Source organism: Rhinatrema bivittatum, chromosome 8 (genome assembly GCF_901001135.1).
Source record: "Rhinatrema bivittatum chromosome 8, aRhiBiv1.1, whole genome shotgun sequence".
NCBI lineage: Eukaryota > Metazoa > Chordata > Amphibia > Gymnophiona > Rhinatrematidae > Rhinatrema > Rhinatrema bivittatum.
This window is the reverse complement of record NC_042622.1, coordinates 65,695,942-65,714,765: the sequence shown is the minus strand read 5'-3', so window position 1 is coordinate 65,714,765 and position 18,824 is coordinate 65,695,942. Positions and strand designations below refer to the sequence as shown.

General features: G+C 45.2%; 1 protein-coding gene across 2 annotated transcripts in view; it reads right to left on the bottom strand.

The window, feature by feature from the left end:
• The window catches only part of NECAB3 (N-terminal EF-hand calcium binding protein 3), a 295,795-nt gene that overhangs the window by 91,061 nt on the left and 185,910 nt on the right, over positions 1-18,824 (bottom strand). For both annotated transcript variants that reach the window (XM_029613752.1, XM_029613753.1), the window contains one exon: positions 14,349-14,446. In XM_029613752.1, the coding sequence (XP_029469612.1) occupies positions 14,349-14,446 (98 nt within the window). The remainder of the gene's footprint in view (positions 1-14,348; positions 14,447-18,824) is intronic.

The window sequence follows — 18,824 nt, the reverse complement described above, 5'->3', positions numbered from 1 at the left end:
CATCCCTGCTCTTTTTAGCCAGTCAGAAGTAGCAGGTCAATGTAGCCAGAATCTAGAGTGCAGTTTGTTTCCTGTTGAACCTTTATACTACCAGGCCCTATACCATTATTATTAGTGCCACAATTCGATTTGCCCTGTCATTTTGATATCTTTGTATCCTGGTATCACCATGTCCCATTGGTTGCCCTCTTTCCACCAGGGCTCTGAGATGCCTACTATGTCTAAACTTTCATTCAGTGCCATACACTGTAACTTTCCATTCTTATTTTTGGATGTTTTCATTCCTAATCACAGCCTGCTTATTGTTAACATTTGATTCAGGTAATTATGCAGCATTAACATTTATCTGCTCTTCATTTAAATCCATCTCATCAACCTCAGCTTTTATTACCTCCTCTCTATCAGGAAATTTTGACTTCTCTGTTTTAATAGGATCCTTTGAAGATACCTCAGTCTAACCTATGTACTCTTGAGTGACTGTCGTCTTCCCCCAGTAATCTAATTTAAAAGCTGCTCTGCTTCCTTTTTAATTGCTAGTGCCAGCAAATGGATTCCACCCTGGTTAAGGTGAAGCCCATCCCGACTTCCTCAAAATGTTCCCCAGTCCCAAACAAATCTAAAGCCCTTCTCCCTGCACCATTGTTTCAACCACACACCGGAGCTCAGCCTGCCCCTGGCGACCTGTGTGAGAAACTGGGAGCATTTCTGTGAATGCTACCCTGGAGTTTCTAGATTACAATTTCCTATCTAAAAGACTATACTTGACTTTATGAACCTTCCTCCTGCACTTTCCTATGCCAGATGTGCCACAATAGCTGGCTCCTCCCCAGCACACTCTAGAATTCTCACTAGATGACATGTAGGTCCGCTATCTTTGCATTATGCAGGCAAGTTACCAAGTGATCCTACATCCATCAGCCACCCAGCTATCTACATTTCTATTGATCAAATCACCAACTACTAGAGGTGTGAATCGTGTGATCGATCGTCTTAACGATCGATTTTGGCTGGGGGCGAGGGAAATCTTATCATCGGGTTTTTTTGTTTTAAAAAATCGTTAAAAATCGTAAATCGGGGGAGGGCGGGAAAACCGGCACACCAAAAAAACCCTAAAACCCACCCTGAACCTTTAAAAGAAATCCCCCACCCTCCCGAACCCCCCCAAAATGTTTTAAATTACCTGGGGTCCATTGGGGGTTCCCGACGCGATCACCCTCTCTCTCTCTGGCCACGGCTGCGTTGAGAAATGGCGCCGGTGGCCCTTTGCCCTTATCATGTGACAGGGCAATGGTAGCGCCTGCACCATTTTGTTTCCTGGCTCCCGACGTCACGCCTGCTGGAGATTGCCCCCGGACCCCCGCTGGACCCCCAGGGACTTTTGGCCAGCTTGGGGGGGGGCCTCCTGACCCCCACAAGACTTGCCAAAAGTCCAGCGGGGGTCCGGGAGCGACCTCCTGCATGCGGGCCGTATTGCCAATCTTCAGAGAGAGAGAGAGAGAGAGAGGGAGATCGCGTCGGGACCCTCCCACTGGACCCCAGGTAATTTAAAACATTTTGGGGGGGTTCGGGAGGGTGGGGGATTTCTTTTAAAGGTTCGGGGTGGGTTTTAGGGTTTTTTTGGTGTGCCGGTTTTCTCGCGCCCTATTTAACGATACAATACAAATGCCCCTGACGATAAATCGGGGGCATTTGTATTGTATCTGCACTCTAACGATTTTGGACGATTTTAAAATTATCTGACGATAATTTTAATCGTTCAAAAACGATTCACATCCCTACCAACTACAATGGCAGTTCTAACCCTTCCCTCCTAGGTACACACCCCTGGAGACACATCCTTGGTGTGAGAGGATACGGCATCATCTGGAGGGCAGGTTCTAGCTACAGGATCATGGAGACTTTGCTTCTGCAAAGCAGCATAGGGGCTGTCCAGTGAAGTTGGGGCTGCTCTACTATGTCCCTGAAGGTCTCCTCTATACACCTTTCTATCTGCTTCAGCTTCTCTAAGTCTGCCACTCTAGCCTCTAGAAATGGGACTTGTTCTCTAAGAGCTATGAGCTCATTGATGTAAAAGGCGGGGTGACTGCCATCTCACTGCTGGACTGATGTCTGCATCCTTTTAAGTTAGTTCTTAAATTTACGTGACTTTTTTGTTTAGTCTATAGCTATTATTTCTTTTTAAATTTGAGTGAATGTTTATCTTGCTCGTTTGTCAAAAGCACTAGTTAGTTCCTATAATGTACATTTTTTCTCTAATTGGGCAGTAGTCTATAAATATAGATTTGAGGGATGGGTAGAAGTTGTGGGTAGGGGTGGGGGAGAGAACAAACAAGGAAACAACTATCACACTCTCAAACAACCAAACAATATGCTGTTAAAAATGTACCATACTCCCAAATAAAAAATAATATACTTTAAAGCTCAATCATAGAAACAGAACATGTTGTCCGTAGCATTCCCACTCACTCAGCTTCCCCCTCTGGTCAGTATCACTCATGTGGCTTCCCCCTCTGAATGTACAGAAATAAAGGTCACCGGCACTCGCAGCTTCCCCTTCTGGTTAGTGTCCATGGCACTCACCCAGCTTTCCCCTTCTGTTTAAGGTCAGTAAAACACAGAGCAGCACAAACAAAGGCATTGTGAATACTATTCAGCACAGCAGCCTGTAGGCAGCAATTAACACCCACTTTAAGTATATAATTGAGACAACAATATTCAGAAGAAAAACAACATTTAACATAATTTAGATTGGAGAAAATTGCCACATTAAACAATTTTCAGCTTGGAGGGACTGTACGACTCTCAGTGAGTGTTTTCTTTCACTAAATGCTTGAATAGAATTGTGCTGCATGTTCTTAATATCCACACCGATCTAGCTGTGCTTTAGACAGCCTTTGTGTGTAGGAGGACCGTGGAGACCAAGCATCAGGCAAGATGACCTATGACAGAAAATAATTACATTTTCTACCTTGCAGACAATTGTGAAGCAGTTAGAGTATCTTCCATACAATATATTATTCCCGTGCCAGCTCTGAGTCCTTGAGCTGACAGACTCTGCATCTCTTGTGCCCATCCTCTCAACCATCCAGTCCTTGAGCTGACAGACTCAGTAACTCTGTGCCCATCCCCTCAGCCACCCAGTTCTAGAGGTGACAGGCTTTGCATTCCTGTACCTATCCCCTAATCCAGCCAGTCCTAGTAGCGAGAGGTTCCGTGTACCTGTGCCCACCCCCCGATCAGTACTATTTTATGACTCCCGATGTGGAGCCAGTCTCAAGAGCAATACTTACTTCAAAAACATGAGCTTCCCCATACTGACAGCCCTGGGCTTTAGGTCTGTTAAGTACATGCAAGGTAATGGCCCTCTCTAACGATGAGACATTTCACAGTAACTGCCTGCTTGGAGATATCTTCTTCTTACATATTCTGCTAAATTCTGGAGTGGCCCAAAAGCTCAATGGCAGTGCTATGTGTCGCCATGTGGGAGACCTGGGTTTGATTCTCAGTCTTGGTTTCTGCTCCTCAAGTTAACCAGGGCTGTGCCTAGACTCAGGGTGCACATGCACCAGGCCCTGGAGGGAGCTGTGGTCAGGGCTAGATTTAATATTCTGGCACCCAAAGGTAGGACTGCAGAGTGAAGGGGCAGAGTCTCATAATGGCATCCCTGTGAAGAGGCCCGGGCCTAAAGCAAGCGGAGACTGGTTCCTCTTTGGCCATGGTACTTGGCGCCTTCAAAATTCAGCATCCTAGGCTATTGTGCATGTAGCATATTCCTAAATCCAAACTTGGCAGTGGTCTGTAAACCTTGGCAAAGGATTGCCTCTGAAATGGCTGGGATGGAGGAGAAGGGGGTTAAAAATGGGGAGAAACTCTGGGAAGGTTGCAAATGAAGGTTCTTGGCATCATAGCCATAGTAGAGGCCAATTCTGATCGAATTAGAGGCCCAAAGAAGCAAGAAGAAATTGCCACAAAACATTTCAGTAAGTTTAAATATTGCTTCATTACACTGTATATAGCTGCAAAATCCTGAACTTAAAAAAATATTAAAATAAGCAAAAGCTCTGGAGAGGTTTATAGTGTGTTCCGAGGCTTCCATGATTACTATAAATTGAGTTACAATCTTTGCATTTAAGATTTCAGCCCTGGGCTGAGTAACTTAGCTTGACTTTGTTGCTCCATTCCCCTGTAACTGCCTATCTCATTCGGCAGGCCCAGTTTACCATTCAATTACAAGAGACCTCGAGAACCACACAATTTCTTCAATTACACAGTGTATGGCTTTTCAATGAAGTGACTGTCAGACTGCTTCATCTACCTTTTCAGCAAAGCCATATTTAAGAGAAAATCTGAAGAAAACTGAAGAATGATGGCGACAGGATAAGCAGCTGAGTGACACAATGCATCAGTACAGACGCCCACACTGTGTTGCTGAGATAACGATAAACAGGCGCAGGTATCGTTCAAAGAAACATTTTACTTCCTTGTTGTGTGGGAAGCTGACTCACAACACAGGTAACAACACAGCTGCCTTTGGGCAGTGGCAGAGGTGGACAGAGTGTGTCAGGAAAGAAAAACTGCTGCTGGGGCAATGCAATCAAACGATACTCTCTTTCTCTGACACTTTTCTCCATCTGACTGAGATGGCCAAATCTAGGCGCTGCCGCCAGAGGAGGCCTAAATCTGGTCACCCAGATCCTTCCTACTGCCCACCTGAGTCACAGTGAACCCGGTGGAGGGACAGCACCTTCTATCCTTCCCTCCCAAGAGAAAAATGAACTGGCAGGCCGACAGGTCCCCTGTCTCTCCCTCCCACCGCCCGGGTAAAAATAAAATCACGGAGCACCTCCCCCCCATTCTTTCCTTTCATCTGCCCAAGTAAAAATGAATTCGCGGAGTCACAGCCCCCTGTCCCTCTCTCCCACCAACCCATCCAGGTAATAATGAACTGGTGACGGCCTCCCCATTCCTCCCATTCATCTGAGTAAAAATTTAATTGTAGGGCTGAGAACCCCTCCCAGCCACCTACCCGAAGGATACATACAACAAGCCAAGGGTGCCCAGTCCCACCTCTAGTACAAATACTAGTGGGTCCATCTCTTTATCTTTATCTTTTATTCACATTTATTAATCGCCTAAATAAAACTAGGCAATGTACAAATAAAAACATACATAAAATACTGGTTATACATTACAAAAATCTTTCAACAAAAGACATGGGCAATGGGGGCCAGATAGAAATGTTTGCAGTGGTGACACTGTATGGATAGCAAAGTTTGCCGGATAAAGTTATCCAGCTAATTTTGGAGGTATGCTCACTGCAACTGCAATATTGAATAGAGCTGGCTATCTTAAAGGTAGCTAGCTAACTTTATCTAGTTAATTTTACAAGAGTTAATTGGCCCAATCAGACTTAACTGGATAAGTTAGCCGGCTAAGTAACTCTTCCCTAAAATGCTCCTAAGTTATCTGACTAAATTTTAGCTGAATGATAAGATAGCCAGCTAAGTGCCTGCATATTCATTTAGCCGGATACCTTCTGAGTTATCTGTCTAAATGCTTCTGAATATGAACCTCATAATGGCAAACCAGAAGGCCTGTAAACCTGTGTCCTCCCAGCTTGGCTATGATAATTTTCAGGGCTGGGATGCTTCAGGTGGATGGGAAGAAGGGTCAGAACACTCTCAGCCCACTATCAGGCCGATACAGTACAGTGTGCTCCGGTGGAGTGCACTGTTAGCTCGCGATTGGCCAAGAGTTTTCGACGTGCTATTTTTATCCTTACATAGCGCGTCGAAAACGCGCTGCCAACCCCCCCGAAAATAATAGCGCCCGCAACATGCAAATGAATGTTGATGGGCCTAGTAGTTATTCCCGCGCCATACAGAAAGTAAAATGTGCAGCCAAGCCGCACATTTTAATTTCTGCCGGCACCGGGAAAGTGTACAGAAAAGTGATATTAAGTCGGAGGCCCCAAAATTTAAAAAAAATTTAAAATTAAAACTTGGCCCACAGGTCGGAAGACGCACGTTCAATTTAGCCGGAATCTGTTTTCCGAACCCGTGGATCTCAGCGGGTTTGAGAACCGATGCCGGTAAAATTGAGCGTCGGCTGTCAAACCCGCTGACAGCCGCCGCTTCAGTCAAAAAGAAGGCGCTGGGGACGCGCTAGTGTCCCTAGCGCCTCCTTTTACCACGGACCCTCATTTAAATACTTGATCGCGTGCCCAGAAGAGTGGCCTGGGTGCACGCTGGGAGAGCGGGTGCTTGCCTCGGAGCGCCGGCTCTCCCGCTGGTTTTACTGTATCGGCCTGTGTGTGCATCTTTCATGTGGATGACTGGGAGGAAGGTTCTAGGTCAACCTTGGCCCTGTGGTTTAATTTTTACAAGGGCAGTAAGGACAGAGGAATAAGGAGCCTGTCACTCTGTGATTTAAATTTTACTTGGGTGATGGGTGAAAGTTAAAAGGGGGCTGTCGCCCTGCCGGTTCATTTTGCCTTAGCTAGGTGGGAAGGAGAAATAGGGGAGTCTGTTGGTTTAGAAATTTCATTTTCAATTGAGTGGGAAAGGTCGGGCCACTGATAGAGACCTCTAGAACCAGCCTCTGGTGGCTCCAATATGTAATCTTAGGTTTAGGGGATAGGAGGGGTACTGTGTAGTGGTGGCTGGGAGGGAGGAAATGGAAGAGGCAATAACAATAGTGCTCATTGCACCACCTACTTTTTGACCCACCAACCGCCACTGCTTAAAAGTGAGGTTCATTTCTGTCATGATGTACTCAATACAAATCCATTCAGAAATAGTAAATCTGAGGGCGAAGAAGGAGGAGAGAGGGAGAAGCAGCCGCCAACATCTATCGCTGAAACCTGGGGGTAAGGACCTACCCCAATGGCCAGCTGAGCGTCTGCAGCATTGGAGGGCGAGGCAGGAGGTGGGACCGGAAGCGGCCTTATCAGCAGCCACCCAGCACTCCCCAACCTGAGGGCGAAGAAGGAGGAGAGAGGGAGAAGCAGCCGCCAACATCTATCGCTGGAACCCGGGGATAAGGACCTACCCCGACAGCCAGCTGAGCGTCTGCAGCGTTGGAGGGCGAGGCAGGAGGTGGGACCGGAAGCGGCCTTATCAACGGCCACCCAGCACTCCCCAACCTGAAGGCGAAGAAGGAGGAGAGAGGGAGAAGCAGCCGCCAACATCTATCGCTGGAACCCAGGGGTAAGGACCTACCCCGACGGCCAGCTGAGCATCTGCAGCGTTGGAGGGTGAGGCAGGAGGCGGGACCGGAAGTGGCCTTATCAGCGGCCACCCAGCACTCCCCAACCTGAGGGCGAAGAAGGAGGAGAGAGGGAGAAGCAGCTGCCAACTTCTATCTCTGGAACCCAGGGGTAAGGACCTACCCTGATGGCCAGCTAAGTGTCTGCAGTGTCGGAGAGTGAGGCAGGAGGCGGGACTGGAAGCGGCCTTATCAACGGCCAGCTTGCGGCGTGCTGCAGAGCCAGAGCGCCATTGTAGCCGCACGCGCTTAAGGGGCGCGCGGAGACAGCAGGCTTTGCCAGGCTTTGCCGGATTCGCCCGATTTCGCCTGACTTCGCTGACAGACTCAAGTAAGACTCTTTTTCCATATCCTTCATATTCGGGGTCAACTAGTTTTTAAACTTTTAGTATTTGAGGCGAAGTTTATTTTTCTTGTGTGTGTTTTGGGGCTAAAAGAGTATGCACCCAAAATGGAAGGGGAGGGTGAGAGTGTTTCCTGCCCTCCCATTACCATCTCCCCTGCAACAAGAAATTACGAACTTCTTGACCTCACCTATACTGCAAGCGAAAGGTACCGAGGATCCTGGTGTGCCGGGAGGTCAGGGAGGACCCTTCATGCCTGCAGAAGAGGCATCCTTAAGCACTAATATCTGGCTACCACTAGAGCAAAGGACATGGGAAGGTTATCCTGAGTGTGTGGTGAATAAGAACGGAGACTCTGGACTAATTGCGGGGATTTGTTCACCCCGCAAAGAAAGACCAGAAGAGGTAGGAGACACCCTAGCTGACTCCCTAATTTTAGTAGGGGGAGCAGGGAAAATGTCTCAGGTAAATCCTTTAGGTGGGGAGGAAGATCATTTGCCTACCAATAGACCACCAGGTATTCCAACCCGTCCTGCTCTTGTAACTATGGACATATTGTGGGATATGATGGCAGGTATGATGACAAGTATTAAAAAATTGGAAGGGAAAGTTGATTTACTATATGAGAAAAATCAACAGGAATATCTAATTACGCAGAAACAGATCAAAGATTCCAATGATAGGATTAAATATTTGGAAATGCAGGAAAAGAAATTTTTGGAATTTAAGGCTGCAGTAGTAAAAGATAAGGAAGCAATGTCTAGAAGAATAGAGACACTGGAAAATAATACCAAGCGTCTCAGCCTAAGAATTCTAAACTTCCCCAGAGTTGTTGGGGAAGAACCCTTAATTACCTTGAAGAAGTTCTTGGTTGAAAACCTTGGTTTTACTCTTGAACAGTCACCAACTATTAATAACTGTTATTTCCTCCCCAAATCTAAAAATGAGAATGTTAGATCAGAAATGTTTCAAGGAGATCTCTCAAATTTTTTGGAGAACTCCTCAGCAAATACAATTAGTTGGGGGACATTATTGGTGAATTTCTATGCTATTTCTGACATAAATTTAATTATGAAAAGATATTTTAATGGATATCCAATTAATTTCTTGGAAAAACAAATAAAATTTTTTCCTGATCTAGCAATTGCAACTCAACTTCGGCGGAAAGCTTTTTTAGCTCACCGCCAGGAAGTTCTATCAATGGGTTTCTCATTTATATTGCGTTTCCCTTGTAAATGTATGATAAAGAGGCAAGAAGATATGTATATATTTTTCATCCCTGACCAGTTAAAAAGTTTCTTAGAGCAAATGAGATTACCTTCCTCAACCCCAGTGTCCAGTTAAGAAATAGGAATTGGTATATGTTTAAGTTAGATATTCTATAGGAAAATATTGTTCCTTTGTATTCTCCCAATATCTAAAAAACTTAATATCCCTCCGTTTTGATTGATATGTTTATGGTGAGTTCAAGGTGATAGATAATTGGACATTGCAATTTCTTAATAGGCTTATTTCAGAACTATACCATTATTTTTCTGTATACAATAATATGTTTATTGTATTTATTTTGAAAATTGAGAAATAAAGAATTAAAAAAAAAAAAAAAGAAATAGTAAATCTAGAAGGCAACTCCTCGTCTGTGCCAGAAATAGAAAGTGTTCCACATTCCTTCTTCTAAAAGTTCCCAGACATTGTTGCATTTCAGAGGGATATTATGCCATCTCCCTTCTTTAGTCAAATCTCCCTCTTAAAACCTTTCAAACACTGGACTATAGGAGATATTTCATAGCTGTAAGGCTGCTAGACCCACTGAGAAATCTCGCTGGCCAAAAAGCATGTTTGTTCTTTTTTCCCTTCTTTGTTTTATTATTTCATTTCATTTTACATTGAAATAAAAATCTGCTAAGTAAAGCATAGGTTATTTATTTGAATTTTTCTGTTTTATGACATGGATGCTATACAATACATATTGCTGTAAACACTAAACCACACGTATAGGTAGAAAATCTATAACACAAAGACCAATCCACCTGTTATAAATAGAAATGACCTTGGTATCACCAGCAACTCTATGACATTAATAGGGACCTGCAAATATGGCTAGCACCTAGCTCATTGGTCACCCTTAGACTATTTTTATATTATTTTTATTGCAAATAAAATATTTTATTGTGTGTGTACTTTTAGGGGAACAATAATCAAAGCAAAACTACTCAATCTAACCCTGCACTCTGCTATAATGTGAGTAAAAGGTATGTAGGTTGGCAATATTCAAAGAGCCCAATGCTGTTTTACCTGTGGAAATAACTTTGAGAATTAATCTCTATGGGGGTTGATTTTGAAAACACTTTATGTGCATTTGCATATAGAGGTCCATATTCAGTAAGCTGGTGAGCAGACCGCACCATTGAATAACCCCGATTAAAGTTATCCAGCTATCCATAGCTGGATAACTTTAAACCTAAGACAGCCAATTAGATTTAAAGTTATCCACCCTCATGTGGCTGAACAACTTTAGCCTTAACCAGCTATATTGAACAGAATATAGCTGGTTAAGTGCTGAGCTGCATTTAAAAAATACAATTAAATAAATATTGCAGGCCTAGAGGCCCGATCACTGCAACTGCCTCACCCACACACACATGAGCACTAAATCCAGGGCTTTGTCAGGCCTAGTCTGGAACCCTTCCCCCCACCAAACCCCTCAAAAGTCTTAACAAAGTTAGGAACCTATGTACTAAGCATTTTTCCCATACACACAGAAAGGCAGAAAACCTTTATTAAATGACCCCTTTACTTTTAAAGGCCCCGCCCACTACCCAATCCAGTTAAATTGCTTTGACAGGCCCTCCCCACCTACCCCTCACCCCACCCCACCACAAGCTTAAACCTCCCACCTCCTGGTACCTTAGATCTAAAAAATCTTCAGCCCGGATTGCAGTAGCAGCCTACCGCCACCAGGGCGCAGTGCTTAATGGTTGCTCGGGAAGCTACTCTGGAAGCATATGCATGAGGTGGCAGAATAATTTATTTGGCTAACTTTAAATATTGGAGTTAGCTGGATAAGTTATTCGGATAACTTAACCCTGCCTCAGAATGCCCCCAACATGCTCCTTTCTTATTTGGTTAAATCTTAAACTGGATATTTGCTTATCTAGTTAACTTTTAGCTGGATAAGCAAAGAGAATATAAAGAACTTGCCATTTAAATGACTTTTAATATTGCCCTCATAAATCATACTTTGAAAATGAATCCACGACTTCTTTCAGTACAAAATACCCACCAAACCTGATTTTGTGCATACATTTATGTGCAGTAGGAGAGGCGTTTGGGGAGGTGGGGCAGAGCCGGAGCAGGGAAAGGATTTATGTGCATACTTTCAATTTTGAAAAGTGTGTGCTTAAATCTACATGCATAAATCTATACCTGCTTGGGACACCCGCAAATTTTCAAGATGGATTTATGTACATACCATGAGTCTGCTTTGAAAAGTCGGGCTAAAGTCTGCAGGTAGAAAGTGCCTGCAGACTTTAGTCCTCTGCGGGCTGTTATAAAATGACCTGCATTGTGAGGACAATTTTCATAGCCAGCTATGCAGGTAAGGAGTGATGGGTCTCTAAAAATGCCCCCCCTGAAGATGACTAAAATTCTGCTTGGTGTTCCACAATTTGCTTACTTTTAGCCGCATTTGAAAGGTCTTCCCAGGGGCATATTTTGGATGGGATTGGAAAATTATACAATGGATTTTATTGTTAAGTCTACAGGCATTATTTTCCAAAGAAAAAGCAGGTATAAGTGATCACGAATACTCTGTAGCCATGGCAGGTTTCAAACAGACAGTGCACACGCATTTTCCCTTTGATAATTAATGGAAAGTCCCTGGGTAAAAAGTCTGTGCGGACTTTGTTCCAATGAGGACAGGTAGAAAATTGCCTCATTAGAGACTATTTTGCTGTTGAAGATCTTAGGAAAGAGGTGGAATAGAGAGTCAGCTTAGCCCAGTGAGGAGAACATAAAGCAGCAAACCTGGTAACTCAGCTGTGACTCACATATTCAGGACTCACGATGTGACCTGAGCAGGTCATATGACTTCCCCTGCTCAGATTTCAATTGCGATCTCACTGGGCAAGGATTTCATAACCATCTGCATTATCTTGTACAATGATGGCAGTCAGTAAATAGCAGGTGATATAGTAGCAGTAAGAAGAGATGGTTATTAGGGATGTGAATCGTTTTTTGATGATTTAAAAAATCGTCCGATATTTTTTAAATCGTCAAAAATCGTTAGAGTGTGCGATACAATAGAAATTCCCCCGATTTATCATGAAAAATCGTAAATCGGGGATTTGGGGGGAGGGCGGGAAAACCGGCACACCAAAACAACCCCTAAACCCACCCCGACCTTTAAAACTAAACCCTTACCTTCCCCCACCCTCCCGAACCCCCCCCCCAAAACATTTTACGAGTACCTGGTGGTCCAGTGGAAGCCCCGGGACCGATCTCCTGCTCTCAGGCCATCGGCGCCATTTTGATGCCACAAATAAAAATGGCGCCGATGGCCCGATAAAAAAAACAACCCACCGACCCTTTAAAAATCGACCCCTTAGCTTCCCCCACCCTCCCAACCCCCCAAAAACGTTTTAAAATTACCTGGAGGTCCAGTGGGGGCGCGGGGAGCGATCTCCCGCTCTCAGGCCATCGACTGCGCTAATAAAAATGGCGCCGATGGCCCTTTGCCCTTACCATGTGACAGGGTATCCGTGCCATTGGCCGGCCCCTGTCACATGGAAGGAGCACTGGATGGCCGGCCATGGCCCGCGCCATTTTTAAAGATGGCGCCGGCCATCCAGTGCTCCTACCATGTGACAGGGGCTGGCCAATGGCACGGATACCCTGTCACATGGTAAGGGCAAAGGGGCATCGGCGCCATTTTTATTAGCGCAGTCGATGGCCTGAGAGCGGGAGATCGCTCCCCACGCCCCCACTGGACCTCCAGGTAATTTTAAAATGTTTTTGGGGGGTGGGGAGGGTGGGGGAAGCTAAGGGGTCGTTTTATTGTTTATCGGATCAAGCGCAGCCGATAAACAAAAACCCAATCGGGCCGGACGATAAAAATTTAAAGATTTGAATCGGAACCGGAACTGATCAGATTCCGATTCCGATTCACATCTCTAATGGTTATATCAATAAGGATAAAGACATACAATATGTGAAATGCAGGAGAGAGGAAGTCATGGACCTTCAACTATTGTCCTTATTTTTGTTAAAATTTGGGAGCAATTATTGTCTTGTTTTTGACACAGAAGCATACAGTACTTCCAAAATCTGATACAGTAAATTTGAAAATATCTTTATATGCTTCCTTGATATGCTCAGCTTGGGTTTCCTATTGGTTTACAGCTCTCTCTCTCTCTCCTCATTGGTTGTCTTTTGAATGATTCTGAGCTCTTTATTGGATCTTGTTGGACTGCTTTGTTTCTCTGTCTGCTTTCTCTTGCCTGCTCTCATTAGTCCCTTACTGCTAGGAATGCCTGGGACAATTTGCTTCCTGTGATTTTCTTCACTTAGAAATAGGCTCTCTGCAGAATAGCAGCTCCACCTGTTTCAAGCTATGCAGAATCATTGCTTTTCACCATACATACTCCACAGGTTCTATCTCAGCTCCAGTTGGTTCCCTTCGGACTACTGGGCTTCCAGACAGAACTTATCGCAGCTGTGACAGTCTCTCCTATCTGTGCGGCTCATTCTGTGAATGTTGAACTCTTCATCATTCTAAAAAAATGTTGCTTGGTATTCAAGGACTGAGTTTTATATGGTATTTGAAACTGGGAACAAGGCTTAACTGACTGTCTCTAGGCACCCATACTAACAGGTTGCGAGCTGAGGACAGACAGTACATAACCTACACCATGTATGATGACATGACCCGTTGTCCTTATTAGTTCCACTACGAGTACATACACTCACATTGATCTTTGTTCCTTGAACAATAATCCTGGTTTTTCTCATCTATTACCATTGTTTTGATTAACATGTACAGGTATAGACATACAGAGCTGGTAAATCTGGAATATAGAGAATTCAAGGAGTGCAGAGAGACGGCTCACATGCAGTAGAATGAGAACACAAAGAGATCCTCAAAACCGATCTCCATGCAGAGAGACTGCAATTAATAGACAGAGAGATCCTCAGAACAGGTCTCCATGCAGAGAGCTTTCACATAGTACGGTGAGAACACACAGGCTTCAATTAAGAAGAATTTTTCAGGTTCCTGAGACTACGAGATCCTGCGATGGAAAAGTTGAGCACTGCTTCCCAGACCTTGCACTACTGCAGAACTTCTGCCCTGGGATTCTGATAGAAGCCCCTATCACCAAACTGACCTACAGTTCAATCTAATAATGTTTCTAAGTCCTGAAGTTTGGATTTTCAATCAGTGCGTGGTTGAATGAGCCAGGAGTTTTCCTTGTTTTTGGATCTCAGTCCTAGATGTACCCTGAGCATTGGGGCAGCCTTGTTAGCTTTTGGACTGCTGCTCCAGTGGCTTCATTCCATGGCTCTTATCCTGAAAGGACGGGCCTTTTATTGTGGGAGTACACTTTCACATCAAATTGTCTCTAATTAGGCTCAGCTTGTAAGGTCAGATCCTCTCCCACTCTTCTACCAGGGAACGGCCTCCCCTACCAGTCGGTATTACCTCAGTCTCTCAGATGGCATGTGACGCACGCCAGTACTCACCATCTTGGTTTTGTCCATGGCTGATAAAACTGCCACATTAAGAGCTTCCAGCGCAGAAAGGACATTCCTATACTCTCCAAGATGCTCCGAGAAATAGTCTGAAAAAGGAGACAGGATCATCCTGGTCAAATTCACAACCAAGATATTCATAATCTGATGGCCCTGACATTCTACTTCAATATGAGTTTCTTACTGAGAACACACCTCCCCACTATATGACAAGCATAGCAGGGACAGCAGCAGTACAAACTCCTACCCCAACACACACACACACACACACACACACACACAGGATAGAACAGGGACAGCACAGCAGCAACAGCGTAACGTCCCCACATTGTTCACACCAGCTCTGCTCTAGAGCAGCCACCTCTAAGTGTGAGCGGGTAATTCAGTTTTCATGATCTTTCAGTCCTCCTCTCTATAATCAAGAAGGGTAATTAGTGTCAGTTGTGAGAGTGTTTAGCCTCTGGGAAGTGGCCTGAAATCTCCAGCTCCTTCCAAATGATTTATAGATGGTAATGCAATAAATAGCAGCAGCAATTGACTCTGAACTGGTGAACTGGAAGTGACAAGTTCCAAATCCCCACATGAATCGCCTGACCTACTCATTCCCTAAGCACAGGTTTCTGTTGAGATCACCCTGCATTTTTTTTTTTTTTTTTTAGGAGCCAGTCAACTCAGATGACAGTAAAATCTGACAGCTGTAGTAGGAGGGGTGTTTTCCAATTGGTTGCTCTGTGAGGGCCTAAATGATGGAGAGTGGGCTGAGTTAAGAGTAAATAACAACGGGCATAAGGATGATGATTGCTGAAGCATGAAGTCCTAAGCTATGCCCATCCTCCAGGCCTTTGCGTTGCAAACTGAAAATCACACAAAGATGGTATAAGAAGAAAATAGGGGAGAATAGTGCTTTGGTATTTCTCCCACAATTTCTGCAGACAGATGATTGCTTCCCCCTACCCCAGTCTCTACAGTCCAGGCTTTCTGTCAGCACCAGGCACCCGACCTCTGTGCTCATCAGCTGTGCCTGCTCTTTCATTTCATTATGTGCAAGGCAGCACGGGTGAACAAACACCCTTATTTCTACATCTTCATGTGCACTGACATGGAGACCAGAATATTTTGCTCCGTGAGCAGAAAATATTTAAAGACCTGATGTGTTGACTCCTGACTGGGATATAAGGAGGACAAGTTTGAAAAGCCAGTGACCTGAATAGACGACTGTTTACCCAGATAAAAGGACTTTCAGAAAGCTTCCTATCCTTACCCGCATTGAGTGGAGATGTTCCCAGGTGTGAGGTCAAGGGGAGGAATACAACAAGGTGCCTAGTTTTGCATTTTCAAAGCTGGGCAAGCTGTTTTTCAGGGAAAAACTATCTGCAGGAAAAGCAGGTGCAAATCTCTGCAGGTACATTTTTTTTTTTATTGAGAACTCGTTCAAAATCCACAGGGAAAAGAACTCACAGACTTTTCACATGCTCAGACAGTTTTCAGAATTGCTCCTTTGAAGACTTGATGTGCCCCACAGGTGGATTGGCCTATTGGGGGATCAGGCATCCCCCGGTGGGCCAATGCAGTTGGTCACTTAATATTTGGCGCCAGTATTTCCTCTGCTATACAATGTTCCTGCGCGCTCTGGCGTGCAGAGAAAAGAGCTCAAAGGGAACGGTACTGCGGGCTGCTCCTGGAGCCGAGGCTGGCAGCAGCTGGAGAGATTCTGCGAAATACCGCCACTGGAGCCCAGGTCGGGGACGGCTGCAGAGATGCTGCAGGCTGCTACTGGAGGCGGTTGAAGAATGGAGAGATGCTGTGGGCCACTGCTGCTGAGGGCCAGGCTGGCGGCAGCTGAAGAGTACAGATATTCTGCGGACCGCTGCCGAAGAGTGCAGACATGCTGCGGGCCACCACCGGAGGCCAGGCTGGCGGTGGCTGTAGAATGGAGAGACTCTGCAGCCGCCGCTGGAGGCCAGGCTGGCGGCAGCTGAAGAGTGCTGCGACACTGCTGGCCGCCACGGAGGCCAGGCCGGCAGTGGCTGAAGAGTGCAAAAAGACTGCGGAATGCTGCTGGAGCCCAGGCCTACTGGGCCGAAGAATGAGAAGAGGTTCCACATGAGAGAGACAGCTTGTGTGTGTGTCGGCGTGTGTGTGTGGGAGGGGAAGCAGCATGTGCCTGTGCCTGTGTTTGTGTGTGTGTGAGAGACATCTTGTGTGTATGTGTGTTTGCACCATTCTTCCCTTGCTAATCCATGACAATCTCAAGATGACTGGAGATCAAAAGCCCTCAGGTATGGAAAGCAGGATATTTTTTTTCTGCTAAAAAAAATATTGGGTGTTATTTGATGTATCTACTCTTTTGAAATATTTTATTGGTGTATGGGAAATAAAAAAAAATATGTTTTTAAATATTTGTTCTTTTTATTAGCATTTATTGATTTGTTTTTGCTAATATGTTTTATATTTCTTAGTTTTTATTCAATATTTTATGAGCAGTAGTAATGTTTGTTTTTCTATTGGTGCACAGCATACAAAATCTGGCTTGTTGTATTTTCCAATTTAGTTTTTATCTGCACATTTCTTTTTATTCCTTATGGTCTCTTTATTCTGCATTTGTTGAGTCTGCTTGTGTTCTGCATGTGTGATTATGGTGAGGTATTTTGTTAGTGTGCAGTTTCTTTGTAGGGATCTTTAGAAGCCTGGCTTGCTCTATTTTCCTAATAGGAGGTGATTTGTGATTTGGGGTTTGGGGGTTTTAGTGTTGCCTTTTCATAGGTAAGGTGGTTACTGTTTGAGTGCTGGCAGTTAGTGATGTTTTGGTATGAGAGGTTTACTATTTTGTAATTTAGTTAACTCATGGCTTTCTGAGGGCCAAACCTACACCCAACACCTATTACAACAGGCCTAATATCATGAGTTCCAATTGCCTTGTTTACTTTTTTGCAGGGTTTTCTGGTTGGTACCACAGCAGTGCATGTAAATATAGTATACATGTTGTGATATTTTTGTCCATTTTCATATAAAACCTTAATATAAATGCATAACTTTTAACTTTGTGTGGAGAGTTTGGGGCTGGGTGTGTGAGTGTGTGTGCAAGACTGTAAGGTTTGCCTAGGTTGCCCAATACCCTTGCACCAGTCTAGCTCCGGCTGCACTGCTCAATGTGGGGAAGCAGGATTCCATCTGGAGCTGTGCTACTTTGAGCCAGGCTCTCCCCAGCTTCAGTCTTGGCCACAGTTTAATTTTCTTTTCTTTTCTTTTTCTTAAGGAAGCTGGCAGCATGGATCACTTCTGGTTCTCCCTTCCCTGGAATTAGTTGGCAGAGCAGAGCCTATGGAACTATAAAAGCGGCATTCTGTGTCGCACACAGTCTGTGAATGTGCTGGGGTGCAGCCCTGAGAAGCGGAGGCAGGCTACTATCATACAGGCCGATATAGAACTGTGCGCTCGGCTGAGCGTACCATTTAGCCCCCGTTTGGCCGCGCGTTTTAGACATGCTATTATTACCCCTTATACTATAAGGGGTAATAGCGCGTGGAAAATGCACGGCCAATCCCCCCAAAACTAATAGCACTCATCACATGCAAATGCATGTTGATGAGCCTATTAGTTAGTCACCCGGAATATTAAAAGGAAAATGTGCGGCCAAGCTGCACAGTTTACTCTCAGAAATTAACGCCTGCCAAGGGCGATATTAAGTCAGAGGAACCAAAAAACCCCAAAAAAACCATCTTCCCGCGGCGGGTCGGCAGGTTCGAAAACGGACGCTCAATTTTGCCGGTATCCGTTTTCCGAACCCGTGGCTGTCAGCGGGTTCGAAAACCGACGCTGGTAAAATTAAGCGTCGGTTGTAGGACCTGCTGACAGCTGCCTCTTCCGTTAATTAGGAGGCGCTAGGGATGCGCTATTGTCCCTAGCGCCTCCTTATTAGCACCCGGCCTCATTTAAATACAGAATTGCGTGCCCAGGAGCCGTGCCTGGGTGCGTGTCAGGAGAGCGGGCGCTCAACACGGAGCGCCGGCTCTCCCACACCTTTTATTGAATCGGCCTGATAGAAAGGGAGGGGTGAGCCAGAAAGAAGTGTTTGTGCAGTGTTAGGATATCTTCTGTCAGAGGTGGCTGGGCTTTGAGAGGAGCAGCTGGCTATGGAATCAGTGAGCCTCTGGGAGAGAAAGGGTGCTGAGAAGAAGGGAGAATGGGAACGAGAGGGGGCTGAGGAAAGGCTGGCCTCTTGTCCTGTTTTTCACCTTTTCCTCTTCTTATTCTTCCTACCTTCTCTCCTTTCACTGTTTCACGTCCTCTTTCTCCCATGCTCTTCCTGCCCCCCCCCCCCCAAACCAGGGTCCTCTCCTTCTCCTGCCACCCTTGTTCCTGTCTTTCCCCTTTATCTTCCTCCTTCCCTCCCCCTACCCTCTTGCTCTCATCTCTTTCCCTTTTTGCTCATCCCTCTCTCTTCTTATCCTTACTCATTGTCCCCCA